Source organism: Scatophagus argus, chromosome 16, assembly GCF_020382885.2.
Source record: "Scatophagus argus isolate fScaArg1 chromosome 16, fScaArg1.pri, whole genome shotgun sequence".
NCBI lineage: Eukaryota > Metazoa > Chordata > Actinopteri > Scatophagidae > Scatophagus > Scatophagus argus.
Window position 1 is genome coordinate 11,458,854 of NC_058508.1, and position 18,487 is coordinate 11,477,340.

The window sequence follows — 18,487 nt, forward strand, 5'->3', positions numbered from 1 at the left end:
TATGCCTGTCGAGCTTCTCACTTTCGCACAGCAGATTACAATTTTAACAAGTGGAATTCATATTCACTTTTACAACAATAGTCCGGACCTTGATTTCAGGCAAAACAGGAAGCAAGCTTCTCATTTCTTGTTTCATTTGGCTGAAATGACATTTGTTTCTCAATTTAATATTTGTAGTTGGCAAGTTAGCTAAGTGAATGTTAGCGTCATTCTGTTTCCAGCTGCCTAATGTTTGCAGCTGAATTGTCTTACTGGGGTCGTGAATGCTAAAGCTGCGCAACCCAAGCAAAAAGTTAGCATCCTCACCAGTTGATGATCCTTGTAGAAGACATGATGATTATGTATACTATTATGAGTATGAGAAGGAAAAATGTAAGATCGACTTTTTGCTTCATTCATTATAACCCTGTATATCTAATCAGCTTACATACTAGGACAAGCACATTGGATTTATGATTTATCGATTACACTGTTGTCACTGTTTTATTTTCAATGCACATAAGTTTTAGTGGACATGATGCTATCTCCAGTAATGGGTTTGGCTGGGGTTATTGGGGGTGTAAATTTCCCAAACCCAAGCAGGATTGAGCCATTAACTTTCCACTGACTTTGGGAGCAGGGTTGGTTTCCTGTTATTGTACCAACAGACTGATGTTTCCAGTTTACATTAGAGCTGATGAACACCCTACTTATTCAATATCTTACACTTTTCTGCTGGGATGTTCAGTTTTTGAGGGAGTTTTAAAAGTCCTGTATATACAGGGTATCGCTCTTACAGCCCTTCACACACTACTTCAGCATGTGGTTTCAGGTATTTAGCTTGGCAGACTTGCCCCTTGTTACTTTGCCTAAACTGTGATTGGACAATAGTTATAGGGGGTTAGTTAATGGTCCAGTTATTTTCTGGGTCTATTTATCTCTGGGCTTATATGCCCACTAAAAGCAGAGTACATTTTCTAACATATAAAGCATAACCAGCAATATACTCAGCAAATACTATGGGCGATATTTTGGATCCAAGCTCCTGGACTTGGGTTACCAGTGGAATTGAACACTGACCTGAAACAAATGACTGATGTCAACAAGGAAGTATCAGACGTGGACTCTCTCTAGACAATCGATGGCACAGATTGATTGCAGAAAGTCCTTGGAGAAAAGCAAAGACTGCGGTGACAGTAGTCCATGACAACGATTCACTACTTCACTTAAAGCAAAGCGTTACGGTAAGAATGCTCACCGTCTTTATCTGGTTTGGTGTGCTAGCCCACTGTTGGAGTCCAGTGTTTAAATCTTGTTTGTATCTTGTTTTGTATTCCTTGGTCATCTTAGTGTAAGATTATGTACTGCCTGTTCGTTTTCATAGTAAATTTAGTCTTGTCCAGTATAAAGCAGCTTCTGAAAATCCTTTTACTTTCGTTAGAATGGGAGATACAATAGGATTAACTTCAGTTGTTGACAGTTCAGATGTTATCAGATTAGCCACTAATGAACAATATGGCATTCAACATACTCCAACATGTGTCAAAACCCTTAAAAGAGGCACTTGACCGGGTCTTTTCTAGTCAAGTTTTAAAGGAAGCGTGTTTTTCCTCATTTACTGCAAACTCCTTGTACTTGAACGTTTCCCAAAGTGTGTCATAAGTCTTTACATTGATCTTTTCTTAATTTCCTGGCATCCATTGCTTCCAATAAATTTTAATACAGTATGAAAATCAGTAATCAAAAGGAAAAACCTTGCTTTTTCAGTCACTTGGTAATGCAGTTATTGGCAGTGCTCACTTAGTGTGTTGGTGTGTTCAGGTGCTTGAGGAAAAGCTCCAGCATCTTAAAACTGAGTCATTGCTGCTGGAAAGCATTGCACTATGAGATATATGCTGCCGCTGCTTTACGGCAGATGACTCAGATGCTTTAATTCCTCGGCTTTCAGAACAATTCCTACTTCCAGCTGCTTTAACATGTCAAGAGAATGTGTTGTGTTGTTGTGGCTGGTTATCTAACGTGAGTCTCTCCAAGTTAATTTTTAATATTTTACTAACATGAACCACAATCAATGGACATGGAAGGTGGAAAATCAGGCTAAAAACTTTAATGCTTTGGAAAATAGCTTGCAGTGGTGGTGAATATGTGGGATAAGATAGGTAGTTAAAGGGGTAAAAGATGCAAAACCACTTGTGTTTTCTTGTCATTTTAACCGGGCTTTCAGACACCATGTCACCGCCATGTCACCAGTGGCTAATCTAAGCTGTCAGGCTCAGCGTCCATGCAGGTCTCCCAGGGGTTACGTGGCATATGGGGCATGGAGATGAGAAGCAGGGCGACCCCACTGAGGATGAGCAGGGTGAAGGAGGCGCAGGCGCACGTAAAGGACCAAGAGTAGTAGTATTCAATCCAGATGGTTTCATCACTGTCAATCATGCGCCTGACGGACTGGCGCATTACCTCAACAGAAATGATGATGCAAAGGCCTGCGTGAAAAAACAGAGAGATGAAAGCAGATGCGTCGCTCACTTTGATGGCAATTCTGTCGCTGTTACAGTTCCACGATACAAAATAGTTTCATTTTAGCTTTGACTCTGTAACAGTAACGCAATGCTATGTTGGAACTTGCACCTATCATTTTAGACATTTGAAATTATTGTCCCAGAACTACATCAGCTCCATCAGCACTTATCTAAAATCATCACCAAAAGAAAAGGTCGATGTGATAATGACACACCTCATTTCTAGTCGTAACACAGAGAAGACAAGAGTACCATGCAAAGCTTGGTCTGCCTGACCTGCAAAGGCAAAGAACATCCCAGCAGGCCGGAGCAAGTAGTCCCGCCCCTTCCCAAAAGAGAAGATGACACAGAGGGTGCCCAGGATCATGAAGAACAGACTGAAGATGGCAATGGCTGCAGCTGAGATATTGTACTCTGAGGAGAGAGGAGAGATTTTAAAAAAAAAAGAAAAAAAGAAAAAGGAAAGAAATAAGGGAGGATTTGAAAGAGATGGTAAAAGGAAGCAAAGACACAGAAGTGAAGAGCAGAAATAAGGAAAAATGGTGAGGGAGACAGCAAAGTGGTAGTGATTAAAAATTGAGAGAGTGGGTAGGAACAGAAGGGAAGGTTGCAGTATCGTTTACATAATAATTGTTTCAGTATTGCACTCAAGCGAGTTATGACACAGATAATTAGCCTTTAAATTAGCTTCACTATAAAAACAACAGTCATTTATCCAAACTGGCAATAATTCCATTTGCATGACAGATAAGATTGCTGCAGGCTTATAACAACATGATTTGAACATCTCTCACTCGCTTCCCGCACGCCTGTTTGTTTGTTGGATAAAGATAATCTAGTCTTTCCTTCTCTGTAACACTCCAACTGTGACAGAAATGATCCTTGGAGCATCCTGTTCCATTTCAGTATCCTGACTGTGGAGTAACACCAGGTGCAAAATATCCTCACACACAGTGCAGGTCGGGCTCATTCCGCGTCTGTTCGAGGACTGTTGGTCTGTGTTAGCGTGTGTGTGTATATGACACTCTCTGTGAATGTTGTTTTGCATTTTATGTACGCATGTTTTGGCTTAATCCTGTTCACTTCTGCCCTGAGTCCAGATTTGACTATTTATTTACTGTATTTCATTCTTTGTAGTTCTTTCTGTTGCTGCAGTAGATCAGTGATGGAGGTTACAAGTGAAAATCCTGCCTTACAAATTTAAAAGTATCATCACAATGTACTGAAATTAAAAGAAAACAAAGTCCTCCTCAGACAGAATGGCCCATTTATGCATTAGTATGTAGAACTGTTGTGATAAGGTGGAGCAAATTCTTTACTTTGTATACAACCAGATAGCTTGTGAATTTCTCCATGTGATTAATAAAGTCTTTTTCCATAATAACACATTACAATTTATTTATTTATGTAGTTGTTCTTTTATTATCCTTAATATGCAAAGTAACTAAAGCTTTTCAATTAAATGCAGTGCAGGGAAAGACTTCAGTTCCAAAAACAAATTGTCACAGCGTTGCTTTCTGACATGTAGTGGAGCAGAAGTATAAAGGACCATTACTGAAGTACAAGCACCTAAAAATTGTACTTAAGCACAGTACACAAGTAAATGTACTTAATTACTTTAGTACTATCATTTTAAATGTGTGTTGTTATTTATTTAACCATTTTGCACACACGGTTTAAATACAGCAAGTTATCTAAATGTCTGACAATGATCTGTGCCTGCCTGCCTGTATGGGGATTTATCTCTTCCCTGTTTGTTCCTCTGTCCCTCATCAGAAGCTGAGGGGGGCAGCTAGCCAACAAAGGAGCAGTTTCATGGAATACATTTACTTTGAAAACAGCAATTTTGCTTTATCGGGGAAGATGAGAAGATGCAAATCAGAGGATATTGGAGGTTTCTTTTATATCTGATATGAGTTTATGTCCAGACGTTTCCTCATTATATTGAAAAAAGAAGTACTCTAGACAGCATTAAAATTTGTTTCTGTATTTCCTATTGCACATTAGTTGTGCAAGAAAGGAATGAGTGGAAGACCAGGTTGTAGTGTTTGTGTATTGTAGAGGTCTTGCATTTCATCATGTTGTGCTTAGATTCGTAGATTACAGGTATGTGATATCTGAGCTTATATCCTAAGGGAAAATTATAGTACACCTTCTTTCCTCTTTCTTTGCTGGAAATGGTTTCTGTTGTATTTCTTATCGCAGGCAGTCAAAAGAAAAGAATCAGGGTCTGAAAAAAAATCTGCATCTGTTCATGTCGTTGTGGATGGCACTGAGGAGGCACACACCTTTTTGTGTCTTGACTTCAAAAACTTCAGCTTCTTCCCCCGAGGTAAAGTGTTTGAAGTAGGAACAGTTTTTTGCTGCAGAGTAGGACGGGGAGAGAGAAAGAAGGGTGAGAAAGGGGGTGAGGGAGTGATAGACAGAGAGAGATGAGAGGGAGAGAGCAGGTTATATCCACAGCCCTGAGTGTGTGTCTGCACTGCTAATGTAATGTGGTTACATCTCTCAATAGACCCCATTATAAAGCTAACATATACACATTAATGAGACACACAGCCATGAAATTAAATATTATAACTTTATATTTACTTTAGCATGGGGTCCTGGTTTGCTGTGAAGCTGCTAGTCTTGTAAATAGTTGGTTTACAATTCCTTCAGTTCCCTTTTCAGCTAACACATTTTTTCAAACGTTACACTTTGTAAAATAATGACAAATATCTGTAAAAATTTATGAACTCAAAATTTAAGTTTAGGTTTTGTAGGCCCTCTGTTCATTAAATCATTCACAGTGAACCTTTTAATTGCCACATTGTACCGTAATTTGGAAATAAATTCCAGGCACAGCTTACAATATTTTACACTCATCAGATCACGCTGTGTTTTCTCATCTTTATCTTTACCTCATGTTGTCCGTTTGGTCATGTTGGACACTTTTTGGTTTGGACATGTTTGGACACTTCCCCCAAATCATAGAAGTGTTCTCTGACTTGATGTCAGGCTAAAATAAAAATGTCTTAAAGTCAAATTCTGCACTGTCCTCCGTGTTGGCTGTGTTTACTTCTCAGAAATCAGTTCACACCCATTTCTACACAGGAATTATATTTTTCTGTGCTTTTTGCTTGCCCAAACTAGTCCTTTGACCGCAATCTTCAATAAAGCCCGGTATAGAAAAACGATTGCAGTCATTGCCCACACATCCGTCTATCTATTTGTTGTCTCTGAGGGCAGCTGGTCTGAGAAGGAGGGGTGGAGAGGACGTAAAGGCCAAGCGAGTGTCCCCTCTTTCCTACACTCACCATCCTTTCTGGCTGAGATTAAACCCATAAAGTAGACAGGTGCTCTCTCTCTGTCCACACAGAGACGGACAATGTTCGTGTGGTGGTGTCTGTGCGTGTTTATGTGTGCACATTCTGTGTGTGTGTATGTGTACCAGGCAACAGAGGAGCTGTTTGTTATCCAGGATGAGAAAGAATCACTAAAGAGGTAACCTAGCAACAGGCTGCTGCAGGTCTTGCCTAGTCCTATCTATTTACCCATGTAAAGGCATATCAAGAGGAGTGTGCATATGCATGTGTGGAGTGTGTGTGTGTGTGAGTGAGTGAGTGTGAGGATGGGCTGGTGATGGGGAGAACCGGAGGCGGGGTCACAGTGTTCCCTGGATTTGTAAATATATTATTTTCATTAGTCTTCTCTCATTAGTTGTCTTTACCTCTGGGGCTAAGTTGATCTAAGCTAATAAGTGTTTGGGCGTAGCTAAAAGATTTACACCAGGCTCCATGACGACTATTATCTGCCCACAGAACAAAGACAAGACAGAAAGGCTGGATTTGCACAAAAGGAGCATCACTGTAGTTATCGCGTTGATCCCAGTGAATTAAGAAAGATCATGTAGAGAGCCGTGAAAGAAAAGGATACTGAATGATTTTAAGGTTATATAATTCACCACTGGCCAGGCGATCCAATTTTAGCATTGCACTTAATGTGGTTTACAGTGTTCCACAATTTTGGAACAGTACAGGTCTTTGATTTCACAGAGGTGTATATAAAAGCAAGTTTCTTGTTTCTACATTTCGTCAATTTAAACCTGCAACATTTTTGGCCACTTCAGAGCTTTGGAAAAAAGTTGTGAAGAGAGCGTCGACATATTATAGAACGAATTTGTTAGCAAACAGTTGCATGTTTATACATCCAGCAGTTAGAGGGCATCATTAGCTCATATTTCTGACCACCTGTTGAACTTAGTCCAATTTTAGTCCAGAGATATAGAGCTTTAGTTGCTCTATATTCAAAAATTGTGCATGTATGGTGCTGAGCAGTTAATGATTTTTAGAGCTTTTATCTTAGAGCAGTTGTCTGCTGCAGCCGAAAAGCAACGCTTTGTTATGGACAAGTTATGGACAGCTAAACAATGAGCTTGAAAATCATTATTAAGCTGCATAAAGCTGACATGAGCTGCAGATTCAACTAAATTCTTTGTAGTGTCAGAGAATGTCAAGGTGAGTTTGTTAAGTGGAGTCCAACCGTTTCACATCAGATCACATCGGTAAAATTAAACAGTGCCGACAATTAATACGGGCTCTGTTGCAAATTCTGCTAAAAAACACAGAAGACAGGAAGAGCAGCTGCACACATATCATTCATCCAAACGATTTAACCAGTTTGGTATGATTGGCCCCTGCCTCAGTATGCCAGGCCAAAAAACTGGAGAACTTTTCTCGAGTCTTTACGCCACATTATACTGTCAATTTGGTCAGCCATTCTTTTTTTAATCTGAGTTGTAGTCCTGGGTCAAATGTTGTTAGTTTTTATCATATTTACTCAACTTCACCATATCAGCTGGTCTGTCAAGTCAGTTTCATGTACTGCCAAATCGTAACAGAGGTAACGTCAGAGCACCTGTCATGTGAAGTACGTCTATGCTGTACTCTTTTTTATCTTTTATTTTTTATTACATATTCAACACAGAGTCACAACAGTTTCCACCATGAGCAAGAGTCACAAGAAAAAAAAATCCCTTTTAACATGTTGGTGTGCGATAGAGAGAGAGTCTGGGCATTTCTTTGTTAAAGAAAACTGTTTTTGTGTAGTTTTAATCTAAACTAAACTAAATTTCGATCTAATCTGGCCAAGTCCAACATTTTTTTTGTCCTTTGTAAGATTTTATCTGATCATTATCAGAAAGTGTCTGGTGTAGTGGTCTGGTGGTAATGATTTATAGAATACATGGAGACATGGAACATGTTCTGATTTGCATATTTATTTTAAACCACCACGATTCACCATCTGGCCTGGGGAGCAGTAACTCTCTTTAGAACTGTTATAAAACAATGAGAGCTGCAGGTACAGACTGTAAAATGTTGGTTGCCAAAACTACATGACAAACTTGCATTTTGAACAGTGGAAATGATACTCCTGAGTCCTGACTGTGCATTGTGTGCTGCCAGTATAGTACTGATATTATATGTGCAGCACAGGATATGAAGCTGCTGCATTGAAAAAAAACAAACAAACAAAACTTCTCATAAAAACATCTCATCTTTTCTGTCAGCTTCACCAATATATTTTGATACAGTTGGTGTTTAATGCTGTCTGTCTCTGGAAAGAACGATTGCTATTGAACATATTTAGAGATTTAGTGGGTTTTTGTTAATTATCACTGTAATGGAGTTAACTGTCAGTCTGTTGCTAACCAAACCAGGCCAAACCACAATATGAATGCACATTTTGTAATAAGAGCACACACTGCCCAGAAGTAGTTTCAAATAAATCTGACTTGTAACTTAACTTCAGATGGTGAATATTCACTGAGGAGGTGAACATCTGGGTGCATATAATTGACCTTGCGGCCGGGCTAATGGGGAGATTTAGTTCCGGGGAGGGAGAGTGATTAGGACGAAGTATCGCCTGTCATTTTAGTTTCGCCTCTTTCCATTAAACTGCTGCCACCTCGTCTCTTTGACATGCAGCTTCTCCTATACCCTTTCTTTCCTCTCCATTATCCATTTTCCACCTGCAATTATACCTGTGTCTCTTTTCCACTTCAATTTTTTCTTTAATTCTTCTTTCAGTTTAGTTTTCTTATGGATTTCCTCTTTCTTCCACAGTTTTTATGCTTGTGTCCCTCCTTCCATGTTTTGGACATGTGAGCTGTGCGGATGATTTACATTTGGTCTTGGGAATAGCTTCTATAGCTTGTGTGGAAGCATCGTAGAATGTGTTTTTTTGGGTGATGTGGCAGTGGGGGAGGGCTGTTCTTTTTCTAGCCATGCAGAATGACCGACTAATTCTGGGTCAATGTGAATAGGATGGCTGCTGGTGGTGGTGGCGATTGAATGGCTATTCCACCAGGAGCTCTGATAACTGGGACATAGCAACACCATAGAGTCCTCAAAGCCTGAGCCTGTGTGTGTGTGTAGGGGTTTACAACGTGAGTCATTAAATATTAGGGAGAAGACTTGCTTTAAGGTTAGGTTGAAGTTAGGATTAGGCAAGCAATGTTTATTGTTATGGTTTGGTGGTGGTTAAGCCTCCAGGAAATGAATGCAAGTCCCCAAAAGTGATGGAACCACAGCTCTGAGTGTGTGTGTGTGTGTGTGTGTGTGTGTGTGTGTGTGTGTGTGTGTGTGTGTGTTTGTGGGGCCCGATGACAATCATTCAATTCAAAACATCTGAGTCTGACCATCATCATCATAGTCACCACAAAACTACAGCCTAGCATGTTATTCTGCAAGAAACAGTCACAGTTATATCTAAATATTAAACTAAATATATTTCAAATATTGGGAAGTGATTGGGTCAGAATTTTCACTTTTATTGGTTTTCTGAAATAATCATTGTGCTTTTAAGGGGTATGAATTTAGGGCACCAGCCAGACATTGCACCACTGAAAGAGCAGGTGCACATTTTATTTGGATGGTACTCTGGTGGAAACATCCTTCCACTGTCGAACTAGAATGCAACATAGCTGACCACTTGGAAGCTCTAAAACAACTCTGATAACAACTGATAATAAATTCCACTCCCTGGCTTCTTTACACACATATATGTAGGAACACACACACATGCATGCAAAAGCACCATTTATGCTTTTTATTTCCCAGACGACCAACACGGTGTGATCCATAAAGGGTTTGTTTGATTTTTACAGCACTCAAGCTGTCATGCGTCATTTGTGGGATGCTAATTTCAAAAGTCATTTGGCTTCACAGCTTTGCTGCCGTTGTGATGCAGCTCGTTCACGGAAGCAGTGTAATTGTGCCTATATGAAAAAGTGTTTGTGTATGTGCCTCTTGACAACCAACTCCGCCTCTGTTTGTAAAAATGCAAATGTGTGTCATTAAATCCAATCACCGCTGCTTGCTTGGGTATACCGTTCATCAAGGTTGTAATCTATTAGTGCACTATCAGCTCAGGATCTTTTTAACACCATCAAACACTCCAGTGCACCTTTGAATTGAAAAGCAGATAAGACAATGCTGGTGTGATATTGCTAGCTGGTGACCATCGGTTCCTTTTGTTCAACCATCAAAAAATGTTCCGGGGGGTGTTTTTTTGTTTTGTTTTTGTTTTTGTTTTGTTTTCTGTTTCTTGGTTTTTGACATCCTACAGAAGGATGGCTGTTGAGTGTGTTTTTGTACCACCGACTTGTTGCTAGTTGAACCAAAACAATCTAAATAATTGAATACATTGAAGAATAGGTATATTGAGGGTATCAAGTTACACTGAAGGATAAAATCTACACAGTCTTTGTTATGAGGTGTTAAGGGGCCAATGCACCCCAGGATCCGGTTCTCTTACCTGTAGTGCTATATATCCATCTGGATTGTTTAGGGTAAGATGTTGTGTTTTGGAGATTCTGTTGTCTCTTAAACATAATGGGACTAGATGGGCCCTTGCACGAAAAAACACCCAAATTATACCTTTGAAAAACTCAACAGCAATCATGATCCAGTTCCTTCAGATAACCCATAGATCTTGTTGTGAGCAAGTTCATGTACATAAGCAAAGTGCCATCTAGTTTCATTATTTTTAAGAGACAGCAGAAATAAAAAATGCCAGTTTTTCCAAAACTCAAACTAAAACAATCTAGATGGATAAGTTGCACTACAGGTGGTGGTAGGGGGGGTATGCATGTAACTGTTCTCTAAAGGTTGGCTTTTTCATGTGAAAAACCTCTTATACATGTGAAATTAGAAACAAAGTGTAACAAGTGTTGTATCACTCAACTGGCTGAAGCCAGATAGTGGCTCTGTTTATTTCTGATCGTCTCTGCAGTCAAACTACACCAGCTTGGCAAACTGACCGACTGAGTGCCACTAGAGAAAACACCTGTTCAGAGGAAACTTGTAGACTCTTTCTCCTGGCCAATCAGCTTCGCTTGGTGAGGACAATCTCTGAAAACTGACTTTTTGAATAAGAAACTGTAGCTCAGCAAATGTCATCTTTACAATTACATGATGTAAAAGACAGTACAGAGGACTAGGGACACACCACCACACCCACGGATCCATTTCCGACGGCAGGGGAGCTATAAATGGGCTTGTATAACTAAACTACTGAGTCTGGCGTGGGAGCAAATGGAAGAGCTGCATAGCCACATGCCAAATGACTAGACCTTTTCAGATATTATGAGAGAATGACTCATTTTCCCTCATAAGTCAAGCACTGAAATGCCACTGTGGTTCTGGGAAGGTAGCCAAGGGGGTCTCTGACAAAAAAGCTGATATTTCTTGTCACACACTCTGACAGGTGGCAGCAGACTAAGGGAAGGTGGAGCCCTGTGCACTGAGCTGAACTCCCTTCGCTGCTGGATGGAAGACAGGTGAGCTGTCGACAGCCTCAGTCTGTCAGGTGGCTTCTCTCTAGTCAGTCCTGTCCATTCCAGGTCGTGTTGCACATCACAGAAGCAGCTGGGACTCTGCACAGATAGGACACTATATTATTGTGCTGCTGTCGGGTTGTGGAGGTTGTAAGTGACTTGTTCGTCATATTGAGTTTTGAGCCTGCCACAACATGTCCTTGACAGGTGATTGACTTGTGGATGGGGAAGAAATCTCCAACGAGGTCGGAACAGAAATGTTGTCCTCGATGTCACATGCTGCACAAAGCTGTCACGGCTTTTGTTTGTCAGTCTCTTTCTGTTTCCCACAACATGTAATACATAAAACTCTGGACACTGTAAAAATACTGCCACTTTTCCCATCAGAGGCATCCCTGCCCCCATCCACCCACTCACTCCTGTGTTTTTTCCCCAGTCCCCTTCATCCCTCCTGAGTCTCCCAGGTGTACTCTAACTCATGAGCTGGAGCAGGAAGCCACACTTCATTAAGGCCTGTACTCATCTTGAGGTGCTGGAGCTGCAGGCTAAAGTCAATGCTAGTGTCAAAGTGAAATTTCTCTGTTAGGCTGCAAGGCACGTAAACACAGCCAGAGGCCATCAGGATACTGTTTACCCCAGGGCCGTCTCTGTCCTAACAGAGCTTGTAATTAAAGCTACAAGACTGTTTTGAAGTAGCAGAAGACAGAATGATTGTAACCTAAATTTTCTTTTTCAAATCGCTTACTTCATGCAACTTTATGAAAAGAGGAATAAAATCTTCACCTTTTTGCTTTTTCAACACAGATTCTGCACCAAGCAGCTTCTCCCACTTTTCAGTTTTTTCTTTTTCATCAAGTTGGTCCAAAAAATGGTGTATTTAAACATTGTGCGAACAAAGGTTTAGCAGTGGCATTAGAAGATGTCGCTTAAATTAGGTGCATGGCAATGAGGCCCCATGAGGCAAACTGTGATTTGTGATATTGACCTACATAAATACAATTGACTTGATTTGACTCTTGGCAGTCTTGTGTCTGGTTTGATCAAAGCCATTCAGATTTGCTGCGATCCCGTGAGCCAGACCGATCAAGAGCTGATGAAGTCAATAACATTTTATCGTCTTACATTTTGATATGTAGAGTCAGACAGTACGGTGACAAATAATCCAACTTCCTGTGGTAATATGAGGAATCAGGCAAAAAAAAATAGAGGAAAATTGGAGTAATGTTGGCTTTTCTGTGAGGTAAAATAGATTTTGTTTTTCATCTTATGTTGAGAGTCATTCTGCCCAGACAGATTTATGTTTTTGTCATGTTAACTCTGAAGTATAGCAGCAATACTCTTCTATTACACACCCAAATTCAGCTTTTTGACTGGGCTTAATTGGCAGTCTGTTAAGAGACTTCCTCTGGGGAAAATAATGATGGTTCAGCGTGAAGCTGGCTACACACACTACACGTTCAGTCCGGATACACCTCCATATGTGTACATGCACACACATATGCCAACATATGTGCTGGTATGTGCCTTTGTGTGTGTGATGAGAGGAAACGAGGAAGACACACACACACAAATGGAAGAAGAAACGGCGGACCAGAATTGCTCTTATGTACAGACATTTCAGGCTCAGACCATCTCTTTTTACTTCTTCACTTCTGACTCAGACTGTGTTTAGAATAATTTTTAGATGTCAAAGCAACAAGATTTCGGGGTTTGATGTACAAGAATGTACGTCAAACATTTGTTCATGTACAAATTCATTCCGCACAGCTGAAATCCACACATGACAAAGTCTTAATTCTAACTGTGAGGCAAATTAGTAGATAACAGACACACCAATTTTCAGCTCGAGTCCATTGTTTTTGTTTGCTTTGACCTGAGCGTTTACGCAGACACATAAAGCAGAAGTGCAGTATAAATATTTCTTCACAGGTTCCAATCTACTTTGCAACTGTGTTTTTCTAAATATGGCAAAAGAAACACTCTTCACTGCATCCAGGAATGTTTCAGTCCAGGAGAACTGTCAGTCAGCAGCCACACAACAAATTCACTTTGAAAGCTAATAGAAATGTTGACGCTTCAGCACAGAAATACAAATACGATCAAACAGCTGTGGGATCAAGAGGCTCCGTACCTCCAGGTAAGCTGATGGGGCCGCAGCCTTTGCCCTGAGGGTCCTCCTCCACAATGAAGATGCTCTTCTTGCAGAGCCTCCAGAGGCCAAAGTGGGCTGCCTCACAGGTAGCATTGAGCTTCTCCACCCGGGGGCTGAGCACGGCCCAGTGGTCGGTCACCACAGCCGCCAGCATGGACGACATGCCCACCAAGATGACCACAGATGTGATCTTGACCTTGGTCGCCTGCTCCTCAAACATGTTGATGCTGGATGTGCGTGCCAAGTTGTGGAGGTGTGTGCGTGCGCGTGCCTGTGGTTTGCACGTGTGTGACACGAGTGAATGAAATGCGAGTGTGTATAGATAGAGTGTGTGTGATGCAAAGACTGCGCAAGACAGTGAAGATTGCCTTCGTCCTGTTTGTCTTCGGCTCCTTGACGTCGGGTGTTGACTCCAGAGGTCCCCTCTTCTTGTCTACAGCTTCACTACACTTCTGAGGTCCTCTCCTGTCTCCTTCTCTCCTGTCCACAGCTCTTTCTTTCTCTTTCTCTGCCTTGTGTCTGGTGGTTAGTTAAAAGGGGCCAGATAACAGTGCCCTAGTTTCTACCTCTCTCCTCTCCTCCTCTCCCTCCCTAGTTGCTGTTGGTGAGCTGAGGCCATTCAGCCACGGGATGAAGATGTACTGGAAAGTGCTCACACCTATTACACCCATTACTTGACCATTGTGGTGTTGACAACAGTCGAGTCAAGATAAGACACTTTGATTTAAAGTTTAGACTCAGTCTATTGATTGTGAGCGTTCCAGTTGTTCTCTCCCAACTGCAACATCAAAGACAATCTGATGAAAACTTGTGGCAGGTTTTGACAGTGCTGTTCAATATTTCACTGCCATGCCAGATACTGGTGTTATCTGTATTTCGTGTATCTGAAACACCCTCTGTCACATCTCTGTCATATTCTTATTCAGTCTGAGCCGTTTCCAGCTCAATTGTCTCAGGCGCTGTGTGCCGGGGGACTCGTGGGGGGGGGGGGGGAGATTTCCTTTATTAGTTGCATCTGAAAGAACTGATCTACTTATTCAGCCAATCAGCAGTTAAAGCTTGAGACAAGGGTCCCACCTGATGTCAGCAGCTGATCCAGATTCGGAAAGCCAGAAAAGGGGCTTCGACACAAGACCTCTAAAATGTGATGTTCAGTTTATAAAGGTTGAATATGCTTGTCAGCGCAGAAGAGTAAGTTCTCAAAGTCTTTTTAGAACTTTAATCTGTGTTTGATGAATTGGCCCTCTGAATGTTCCTGCATACAGATTAACTTGCATTTGGAACTACAGTCTTTTCACCTTTGTAAACCAACATCTCAGACTTTTAATTCTATGTTTTGCAATTTATTGAGATAATAATCTCATTCAGCACACACACATGCTTTTGATGGCTTTACTAACAAAATGACATTGCATGGTTCAAGGAGGGGAAAAATTACTGTAAAAAGCTGATACATCTCAAAGGCACAATCAACCTTTTCCCTTTGAAATGCTAGAGTAAATGGGCAAGCTTTTTATAAACGACTGTGCCCCACTTTAGACAGGACTCTGGCCCATTTTCAGCCCTGACAACATTCACACAGCTCTGGGCTTTTAACACACTAAATGGAAAGACATTAAAAGCAAGAGGTAAAGGGAGAGTGTAATATAATATAATGTAATACAATGCTGAAACACATGTGCAGGTGTGTGTGCGTGCGTGCGTGTGTATGTCTCTGTGTGTGTGTAAAAGAGTGTAAAACAGAGAAAGATTGAGCCTGGATTGTTTGTATATTGTGTACGCCAGTTACACCAGTTACACAGAACATGTTTCTGCGTGCGTAAAAAGCAGAGAGTTGGACAGAAACACCACATGGAGTCTGAAGTATGACAGCTTTTAGAAAATGTTAGAGAAAACGCTTTCTGTAAACACCATCAGTAGCTAACTGAACCAGGAAATTGATCATTAAAGATAAATCATCTCACTCACTGGCTTAAAAAAAAAGAAAAAAGAAACCCCACGGTGGGGGTTGAGAGGAGATGAGAGACGGTTGTGTTCATTATCACGTTCCACCTGGATGCATTTGCAGCACAACTGCCTTTTCTCCCAGAGGAGGAGTCCCTTGCTGAGGCTGTGAGAGCAACCGCTTGTCTGTAATAAGTGTGTAATAATGGTCTTTTGGCACAGCCTGTCTTACAGGATGACCCTCAGACTTGTTTCATTTGCTCATGGTCCCCCAGTGACTGTGGACATACCAAACACCTCACAGCTGCAGAGTGTCTGAACAACAGCCAGCTGTGGTAAGATGACTTTGACGATTCAAGTGTGTCATGCAGGAGGGATCACTTCATGTCAGTTGAGCAGGAGTGAGAAGATCTGAAAGCTGATGACAGATTATAGCATGAACTGTCATCAACATTACCAGAAATACAAGCTCAGATTCCAGAAAAATTGGGATGCTCTGAAAAACCTAAACAAAAAAATGCAGAACACAGAAACCCTGTGTTCATGTGAACACAGTACACAGTTCTAATATATACACTCACATTCTGAATTCAATGCCTGCAACAAGTTCCAGAAAGGTTGGGTCAGGGGCATGTTTAACACTGTGCTCCATCACTTTTTCCTCTTCACAACACTCTGTGCTGAGTACTCTAATGTACAAATTTTTTTTCCGATTCTGTAATTTCCCTCAGGGATTGATATAGTTTTATTTTGATCTATATATTATGTCTTGTCAATGTGAGCAATTAAATATGTCAAATAAATTTAGAGGAGCAAAACAATGTCATATTTGCTGCTTTGTGCTGGAATCATTCTGGATGGTGCTTTACCTCTTTGTGGACTCGTCAGACCACATCACGCTCCTCCACTCTGCCTCACATCCAGAGAATCTGGAAGCATTTCAGGATGTTGATGAAAAATGGGTTTCTCTTCTTTGCGTAGCGAAGGTGCATTTGTAGAGGCAGCAATGTGCTGTGTTTCTGAGTCTATATGGTGATATCCGACATGTTGATTTTTAGCTTTTTTCTTTAGTTGCCAGTTGTGGTTTTTGGCCTGGCACCTCAACTCCAAATTCAGAAATTTTTGATGATATTATAGTTTGTAAATGATGAAAGTTATGGTCCTTAAATTTCTTGTAGCTGTGCATTAAGAAGCATTTTTCCTAAACTGTGGGACTATTTGCCAGTTTTTCACAGGCACTGGGCAAACCTCGACCCATCTTTGCTAGTGAGCGACAGAGACGTTTGATGATGCCCTTTTCATACCCATTCATGATACTATCATCTGTTACCAGTTAACCCATTAGTTAGGTATCCTGTTAACCTGTGGGGTGTTCCAAACAAAATTAAACAACATTTGTTGCTGCTGTCCCAACTTGTTTGAAACATGTTGTAGTGTTGAGTGTATAATTAAAAAAGCAATAAACTATGAGTTTGTATGTTTAATATCCTGTCTTTGTACTGTGTTCAGTTGATTAGAGGTTGAAAAAGATTTGCAAAGTAATGCTTTCTCTCTTAACATGTTTTGCATAATGCAAAACTGTTTTTGGGTCTGAGTTGTATCACTGGCAAGTTCTCAATACCAGCACTGCTGAGCAATGACGGAAACATGCATCACTCCTGCTGAAATCAGGATTGACACGTCAAAACTCAGCAGCCATTAGCTTCAATTACGATTGCCAGCTTCCTTGTTAGAATTCGTATTCCAGGATGAAAAACAACCTTAACTGGTGGCTAATTTTACCCATAGCAGAATAGATTGCATAGCTTTCAAAGGGACCCAGCTGTATTCATTTGCTAATGACAGGCAACATTACTCAAGTTAAATTAGATTACCCATGCCCGGAGGCAATTTCTATGAGGGTCACGTTAATATTCTTCTTCTAAAACAGCAGGATCAGTTACCACGCATGTTTGCCTCAGTGATGCCTCCCGCACTCATTTGACCTGTTCTAGTAAAAAGCTTTGGCTATCAATCTACATGAAGCAAGAGGTTAGGTGATGTGGGACGGTGAATTGTGAGTTAATGAGCACACACTGAAGAAATATGAAATTAGGAGGAAATTACAAGGGGCTGATGTAGTTGTTGTTCTGCAATCAGATATTACTGTCAAAAGATAATGTCCCAGCTGGTTAAACAGCTCTGATTCCTCTTTAAACAAACTGAAATCTCACCTGCATGATTACATATGTCAGACAGGGTAATGTAGTTTTTATTTTTATGTGAGGCCTCACTCCTTATGGTCATCCAAGCAATAAATACTAAAGCACTTGAAATATTAAATGAACTACACAAACCGCAACTTCAGTACAGGTAATATTCTGCTTATCCTTCACAGCTGCATATGATCAAATACAGCAGCACCTCTGTAAGGACTGAATAGGTCAGTTTCCAGTGACTTGCAAAGCAAAGAAAATGAAGTTATTACTGTAATGTGGACACGCCTTCATTCAAAGAATTGAACCTCCCCTGAGTAGCCCCACTCACTCGCTATATTTCTAAAAGAAAGGTTCCCTTTGCTCACTGATTGAATCAGCGGGGTCACTATCGAGGTCTAAAAAAATGGCTCCATTTGATCAGGCGGCATCTGTCTGAGCGAGAGTGACAGCTTTTTAACATTTTGGTTTAAGAGCGCAGCCATCAGCATGGAGCTGACCGATTTATTTCTTTGCTAAACAACACGGAGACTCCGAGGCTGAAGTGGCTCATAGCTCACTCTGAGATGACAGCGATTCTCTCTCATGCAGCCGGGTTGAAGAGCCGTTTAGAACTCAGAGAAGGTCAACTGCGGAAATCTGAATGAAACACTGCCATCAAAGGTCTTCAGTGGAAATCAAGCTCCACTGAGACGAACTTTGGCATAAATCGTCTACATCTGTGTGTGTATACATACTTGGAGGATTGTCCTATTAAATTGCATGTCATTAGCAGATGTGTGGGTCATTTTGTTGGTCAGCTGAACCACCACTTCCTGAGATGGATTAAAATTTAATTTTATACAGAGATTGATGGTTTCCAGAAGATGAATCC

At 40.9% G+C, this 18,487-nt stretch overlaps 1 protein-coding gene across 1 annotated transcript; it reads right to left on the reverse strand.

Moving 5' to 3' along the window:
• Positions 1–2,232: 2,232 nt before the first annotated feature.
• On the reverse strand, positions 2,233–13,989 carry LOC124073044 (voltage-dependent calcium channel gamma-1 subunit-like). The gene is made up of 4 exons (XM_046414943.1): positions 13,454–13,989; positions 4,790–4,864; positions 2,778–2,915; positions 2,233–2,465 (listed from the first exon to the last, which is right to left on the reverse strand). The coding sequence occupies exons 1-4, from the start codon at positions 13,692–13,694 to the stop codon at positions 2,233–2,235; spliced, it is 687 nt and encodes a 228-aa protein (XP_046270899.1). The 5' UTR covers positions 13,695–13,989.
• Positions 13,990–18,487: the final 4,498 nt, after the last annotated feature.